This window comes from Kogia breviceps, chromosome 8 (genome assembly GCF_026419965.1).
Source record: "Kogia breviceps isolate mKogBre1 chromosome 8, mKogBre1 haplotype 1, whole genome shotgun sequence".
Taxonomy (NCBI): Eukaryota; Metazoa; Chordata; class Mammalia; order Artiodactyla; family Physeteridae; genus Kogia; species Kogia breviceps.
Window position 1 is genome coordinate 42299142 of NC_081317.1, and position 7323 is coordinate 42306464.

A 7323-nucleotide genomic window follows, 5' to 3' on the forward strand; every position below is an offset into this window, starting at 1 on the left:
CGCGGAGCAGCTGGGCCCGTGAGCTATGGCCGCTGGGCCTGCGCGTCCGGAGCCTGAGCCTGTGCTCCGCAAAGGGAGAGGCCACAACAGTGAGAGGTCCGCATACCACCAAAAAAAAAAAAAAAACACGCCCAGAAAGTGTGATCAGGCACATAGGACAGATGTCATGTGTGGACACAGCTGAGAACGGAGTGGGTCAAGACATGTAACGTGTGACATGTACTAACTGAGCAAGAAGCAAGGGCCGGTGTACTCTGGCTGGAACTCAGCACCTGTGTTCCTGAGTCCACCTGGGTCTGGACTCTGAGAGGGTCTCTTCTCCCTTGGGGTCCACAGCCTCCTCCCTCCAGGCCCCTAACTGAGGACACGCCAGGTCCAGCCATCGTGTAGAGCTGGGGCTAGTTCCTTTCCTTCCTCTCTTTAAAAAAAAATTTTTTTTTATTAGGTGATTTTTACTGGAGTATAGTTGCTTTACAATGCTGTATTAGCTTCTACTGCACAGAAAAATGAATCAGCCATACCTATACATATATCCCCTCCCTTTTGGGTTTCCCTCCCACTTAGGACACCACAGTGCATTAAGCAGAGTTCCTTTCCTTTCTGACATGTCTCCTCTCCCCTCCACCGTGGTGAGGATGGCAGCGAGGCTCACGGCGAGTGGCCCAAGGAGGTCTCTTTGGCGGCTCCTTCTCCCCCCTGAGCCCCCGTCCTGCACGTGCCTACACCCCGCCATCGGCTCTCAGACTCCACAATCCCGCAGTCTGGTCTCAGCCCCCAGACACCTCCTCCCCGGGCCAACACCAGCCCTAAGGCTCCTCACACCACACACCCCTACCTTCCTTATCAGCGTCCCCCCAACCCAGCGTCCCCTCCAGCCTCCCTAGGCGAGCGGTGCCGGGTGGCCGCCCACTCCTGAGGCCGGCGCCCGGCTCGGCGGGCGGCGTTGCCGGCGGGCGGGGCGCGTGCCTCCGGCTCCTATAAAGGGCGCCGCTGGGCGCTGACGGCCACTGCTGCTGCGTCCGCCTCCCGACTGCACCGCCGCCTGCCCCAGCCATGGGTCGACAGAAGGAACTGGTGTCCCGCTGCGGGGAGATGCTCCACATCCGCTACCAGCTGCTTCGCCAGGCGCTGGCTGAGTGCCTGGGGACCCTCATCCTCGTGGTGAGTGGAGGGAGAAGCCTCTCTCCAGACCCACACTCCCCAGTCTCTCTGTTCACCGGAGGGTCTGTGTTTTTGAAGACAGCCTTGACCCCTCTCCCAGCTCTGATCCCTCGCCCCCAACTTGACCCCTTCCGGAGCACTCTCCGCCCATAGCGCTAGCCCCCTGAGTGACTGACGGTTCTGACTCTTGCCAGAATGACAGCTGTTATGCCCCAGTGACAGCTCTGATCCTTTACCCTCTCACCAGTGACCCAGCCCACAGGCTGGGGACAGCAGTCACCTCTGCAGTCTGGGACCTCCAGCCCTTTCTGGCTTCCACAGCTCCCCAGGTTCCTAGAGTCCCAGCCCTGGGAGGCAGTGGAGGCAGGAGCAAATGGGCCCCTCTTGGGTTATTTGCGTCTTGGATGCCTGGCCCCTAATGAATAATTAAGCCTCAGAAAGTCCAAAATTTGCCCTGCCATAAGGACAGTTTGCCACAGGTGGGGGCAGAGGGCGGAGGCTACACAGCTAACAGCAAGCGGGAAGGAGGGAGGATCCTGAAGATAGGAGGCTGTGGAAGGCAGCTGTGCCCCAGGCACAAAGGACGTGGTGTCACTAAAGTTCCTCCCCTAGTGCTGAGCAACTCCCAGACAGGTGCTGTCAGCTTCCATGCAGAAGCACTCTGAGTTACTCCCCGGGGCCTGAGTTACTGTACAGGTTCTCTGAGGGGGACGCTTCCCTGCCTGGGTTACTCCCCAGTCCCAGTTATTCTCTGGTTATGCCAGTTTGGGTCTGGGTTGTTCCTGGGTGACTCTGCACTTCTTGGGTCTGGCAGACACACCAGTTATGGGCTCCATTTCCTGTCCCAGTTACTCTCAGATTTTCGGCCACTCTTGTGGTTACACTTGTTTCCCTCTGGGTTGCATCTGGGTTCATTTGCTCCGTTGCGGGGGATGGGGTACTCTGTGTCCCAGTTCCAACCCTAGGTAACATAGACCAGCCGGCCCCCTGTGACTAGCAAGATTAACTAGGAGCAAGTAGGGCTGGATGGCTCACCCCAAATGGGTGGTGGTGGTGGAGCAGATGCTATAGGGAGAGGAAAGCTGGACTCACCTCTGGCTTCCAGGAACAGGAAGGGGGGAAGCCAGGTGGGGCACTTTATCCATACCCCCTCCCCAGACTAGTAGGCCTCCCAGTCATCTGCCTCTCTTCTCTCCCAGTGCCAAGTGCCAAGAAGGGAATAGGGCAGATGCTTGTTGTCCTCCTGCCCCCGCGCCTTGTGTCCCCCCCATCCGTCTGAGTTTTAGTCCAGCCCCTTGTTTGAGAGCAGTCAGGACAGAGCAAGTTGTCTTCCCTTCACAGAAGGGCCTCCCTATCTCCTCCTTAGTCTCAGTTTGCCTTCCCCCAAAGGAGCAGTCAGGCCTCCCGCTGAGCCCCAGGATCATTTGGCTTCTCCCTGACCACAGAAGGAGGGTGTTATGTCTGTGAAGGCTTTCAGGCTCAGGTGGCTGAGAGGCATTTTGTGTCAGTGCCCGAAGAGGAGAGGCCAGGCCCGGGAGATGCCCAAGTGGTCAGTGAGGGCTTACCTGCACACCTCTGTGGGTTGGGGACCGAGAGCCTGCAATGGCAGAGTCAAGGCTGGCTTTCGGGCAAGGGAAGCCCCTTTCTCTGAGGCACCTAGTAAGGTGAGGAGAGGGAGAAGGAGCCGGGAGGAAGAGGAAGATTAGTCTCAAGGTGGTGGAACTGGCTCTGACAGCTTCTCCCTCCAAGGCCTCCTGGGATAGAGCCAGGTCTGGGCCTCAGGCGGGCAAGGAGCTGAGGCCAGGGCTGGCCAAGCCAGGCAGGGTGCCCCAGACCCTCACGTGCCTGTTCCAACACACATACTTACTTACACTCTCTGACCTTTGCTCTCACCTGCCTGCACACCTTTGCCCTGCATCACTGCTGCTGGCTTCCCCACTATCTCTTGGTCCTCGTGAAGGATGATAATCAAAATGCTTACCCACCCAGTACAGCAGGACACTGACCCTTTAGAAGGGACAAGGGCCCTTAGCACAGGTTTTGGAAAATTTCTGCTGGATAGGCATAAAAACTTTAGTTATGGGGCTTCCCTGGTGGCACAGTGGTTAAGAATCTGCCTGCCAATGCAGGGTTCGAGCCCTGGTCCAGGAAGATCCCACATGCTGCGGAGCAACTAAGCCCGCACACCACAACTACTGAGCCTGTGCTCTAGAGGCCAAGAGCCACAACTACTGAGCCCACACGCTTAGAGCCCATGCTCTGCAACAAAAAGAAGCCACCGCAATGAGAAGCCCGCGCACTGCAGCAAGAGTAGCCCCAGCTCACCACAACTAGAGAAAGCCCGTGCACAGCAACGGAGACCCAACGCAGCCAAAAAAAAAAAAAAAAAAAAAAAACCTTTAGTTAGGGAGAGGTGGGAGGTGGGAGAGGAGAGCTGGGGCAGCACTGGAGCAGCTTCGGGGGACACTTTGGGGGCTCAGGGCAATGGCTCTTTACAGAGGAGCTAGTACAGAAACATTTTTACATTTGAACAAGGGGAACCGACAAATAGCACATTCTGTACTTGCAGGACATCAGGGAGTTTAGTACTCTTGAATCCACCCCCATCCCCCCAATTTCCAGCAGAAAGCTTAGAACCAATCTCCCCACTTCCACTGCTCTGGGGGTCCTGGACTATGGCTAGTGAGACTAGGCAGATCGCTGTCTTTAGGACCTCCAAATCTGAGTGGGGAACCTGGACCTCTGAGGGCAGGGAGGTCAGGGTGAGTGGAGAGAGGAGGCTCTGGGTCAGGAACAGGTCAAGGAGGCTGAAGATCCTGAGAGGGAGAACAGGGAGAGGCAGGAGCTCTGACACCCCAGATTCAGGAGAAGGGGATTCAAACCAACTTCTGGCTTCCTCCCTTTCTTTGTGCCCTCTCCCCCTCAGCTCTTCTTTGGGGCAGAGAGGGAGGCAATTGCAGGTGGGGGATGAGTGAGAGCCTTTCCACCTCTATGGGCCAGGCCTGAAGGGCTGGGGGAGGAACTGCTCAGGTGAGTGTCCCCTTCCACCCACTCCTACCGAGAGTCAAGAAAAATCAATGGAGATGGTTCAGCCATCTTCTGGGCTCGAAGTTGCAAATGTTGCCCCCAGTCCCTTCCGTGGGACCCTGTTATTAGTAGAGTTGGGACATTGGGGCTAAGAGGGCATGTCTGCTTCTTCTGCGGGGTATAATTGCAGCAGGAGGAGGAGGGGTTCGATTCCAGGAAAGGGCTTCTCGCCCTCCCGTCCTCCCCGTGAAGGCAGGGGGAGGTTGTTGGCTTCATCCCTGCCCTCTGCAGTGAGACTCACTGGTCCTCACCCTCCCTGCTCTGTTCTGTTTCCTGACACAGCTGTTTGGCTGTGGCTCTGTGGCCCAGGTCGTGCTCAGTCGGGGCACCCACGGTGGTTTCCTCACCATCAACCTGGCCTTTGGCTTCGCCGTCACCCTAGGCATCCTTATCGCTGGCCAGGTCTCCGGTAAGGCCTTACCCCACCCTCAGCCATCACCCCTCCACAGCATCCCCACACGGTGTCCCGCTGGAGAATAGGGTGGGAGTGGAGGTCGTCTCAGGACAGGGCATAGCCAGGGCTTAGCTTTGGGTTTTTGGAAGAGAAGAGTGGTGAAGGAACTTGATACTTGGACATTTCGACTCTCACCTTGAAATCAGAGATTAGTCGAGTTGGTCTGTTACATAGTCCAACACACCATTCTGTACAAGAAACCCTAATCTGCATCCCTGCTCACCAGAGCCAGAGAGGGGGAGTATGGGGTGGGGGAATCCTGGCCTCCCCACTGTGGCAGGTGGGGGCTAATAGGTTCCATCTCCCCTCTGCCCAGGGGCCCACCTGAACCCTGCCGTGACCTTTGCTATGTGCTTCCTGGCGCGTGAGCCCTGGATCAAGCTGCCCGTCTACGCCATGGCTCAGACTCTAGGAGCCTTCCTGGGTGCCGGGATCGTTTTTGGGCTGTATTATGGTGAGCCTTCCCACCCTGCCTTCCTCCACTACCCCCTCCCTCTGCTTGGGACCTGCTGGTGCCAGGCCTTTCGATGACAGATGGCTGGGCCTGCCCAGGCCCCGGGCTTATGACTCATTCACACACAGGCCCCAGGTGGGGGTCATGAGGGGAAAGAAATGAGTTGGGCATCAATGGAGTCAGGCCTTCCACCCCTCCACCTTCCCACCCCCGACTCCAGGGTAATAAAGCAGCGATTACACTCACCCGTGACCCCTGGGAGGGTGGGCCCAGCCTGAGAGGGGAGATGGGGCTCAGGCCTCTGCCCTCACCCACTTGGTATCTAATCTGTGACCAGATGCAATCTGGGCCTTCGCCAACAACCAGCTTATAGTTTCGGGCCCCAATGGCACAGCCGGCATCTTTGCCACCTACCCCTCTGGACATTTGGACATGGTCAATGGCTTCTTCGACCAGGTATGGGCTGGGGGTGAGTGAGGGGAACTCAGGGAGGAGGACCAGGCTGCCTTGGGTTGCTCATGGGCTGGCTGGGGGACAGGACTCCTCGTCTAGAGCAGATTCCTAGGAATCTGCAAATTTAACCAGCAAAAGTCTTAGCACCACTGCTCTGGAGAGCTGAGCACGGGAGATGCCAAGACTCTGAGAGTGGAGGGAAGCTGGACGGTGGAAGGAGGGGCCGGAAGGTGGATGAGGGCTCTTCTCACCCTGTTCTCCCCACTCCCCAGTTCATTGGCACAGCCTCCCTCATCGTGTGTGTGCTGGCCATTGTGGACCCCTACAATAATCCTGTCCCGCGTGGCCTGGAGGCCTTCACTGTGGGCCTGGTGGTCCTGGTCATCGGCACCTCCATGGGCTTCAACTCTGGCTACGCCGTCAACCCCGCCCGGGACTTCGGCCCTCGCCTTTTCACAGCCGTTGCCGGCTGGGGCTCGGAAGTCTTCACGTGAGTGCAGTCCCCGCCAGCGTGCGCCAGCCCGTCTCCCCTCTGCCCTGCCCCACGTGTCTCTGACCACATCTGTCTGCCCCCAGGACCGGCCGCCACTGGTGGTGGGTGCCCATCATCTCCCCACTCCTGGGTTCCATTGCGGGTGTCCTCGTGTATCAGCTCATGATCGGCTGCCACCTGGAACCGCCTCCACCCTCCACCGATGAGGAGAATGTGAAGCTGTCCCACGTGAAGCACAAGGGGCAGATGTGAATGGGCAGGGGGCCTCCCCCCAACCCCCTCTCATGAACATCCTTTGACTGTGCAGGGGCTGCTTCCTAGAAGCCCTCTTCACGACCCCCCTCCCAGGCTAAGAAGCTCCTTGTCTACCACCACCCCTCTAGACAGCCCCCTTCAGGATTTTCCATCCCGAAGGAAATAGGACCCAATAGGACCGCTGGCCTCTGCCTGTAAGCTGGTGGCACAGGGAGTAGGGCCAACCTAGTCCTTTGTCTCCCAAAGAGAGAGAATGGGCAGCAGATGTGTGCATGTGCGTGTGTGTGGTTCTCCAGATATTCAGGGCAAAGGACCAAGTGGAAAGGATTCTATCTGTGGGCATGCGGGGGAGGCCCGGAGGGAGGGAGGCTGTTGTGTCTATCTATGAGTGAGGAAAGCACCAGCGGTCTGCATGTTTCAGGGGCTCTGTGTGGAGGAGGGTCCAGGTACATGTGTTTCTTAGTATGTGTGTGTCTGCTGTTTTTTCTACATAGGGGGCTTCTATAGGCTTTGGGGGAGGTAGGGTGGGAATATGAGTAGGGCGAGGAGGGGACCACAGCCCAGATGAAGAGCTCTGGCTATTCATACATAAGGAGGAGCAGAGTGATGTGTTTCTGTCACAATGGAGGCATGAGGGGGGTGGGGTGAAGTCCAGGTCATAAGTTTCACGTTTGCTCTATAAAAAAAGAATAAAAAAAGTGTATATATATATATATATATATATGTGAGTGTGTGTGTGTGTATATATATATAAAAGATGTTACAGTTTTAGGGATGCGGGTTGGGAGACTCTAAATAGGTTTTTCATTCTTTTTTCTTTTTTTTCACTCCTTTAATCCTCAACTCATGTACTCTTTTGCCTTTTATAAAAAAAATAATAAAATATATGCCAATTGTGTAAATATCTCTCTGATTGCTCTGCTGTTTTTCTGGCACCAGCTAAAGAGCTTAGGTGAGTTTGGCCAC

General features: G+C 56.5%; 1 protein-coding gene across 1 annotated transcript; it reads left to right on the top strand.

The window, feature by feature from the left end:
• The first annotated feature begins 1012 nt into the window (after window positions 1–1012).
• On the top strand, window positions 1013–7037 carry AQP3 (aquaporin 3 (Gill blood group)). Its single transcript, XM_059072809.2, has 6 exons — window positions 1013–1161; window positions 4531–4657; window positions 5019–5156; window positions 5494–5612; window positions 5882–6099; window positions 6186–7037. The coding sequence occupies exons 1-6, from the start codon at window positions 1054–1056 to the stop codon at window positions 6352–6354; spliced, it is 879 nt and encodes a 292-aa protein (XP_058928792.1). The 5' UTR covers window positions 1013–1053; the 3' UTR covers window positions 6355–7037.
• Window positions 7038–7323: the final 286 nt, after the last annotated feature.

What these genes read in the sequence shown, in the direction of transcription:
- AQP3 (XM_059072809.2), top strand. Translation starts at nt 1,054, where the DNA reads ATGGGTCGACAGAAGGAACTGGTGTCCCGCTGCGGGGAGATGCTCCAC. An exon ending in TGGGGACCCTCATCCTCGTG is followed by an intron (nt 1,162 to 4,530) that starts GTGAGTGGAGGG and finishes TTCCTGACACAG; the next exon opens with CTGTTTGGCTGTGGCTCTGT. An exon ending in TATCGCTGGCCAGGTCTCCG is followed by an intron (nt 4,658 to 5,018) that starts GTAAGGCCTTAC and finishes CCCTCTGCCCAG; the next exon opens with GGGCCCACCTGAACCCTGCC.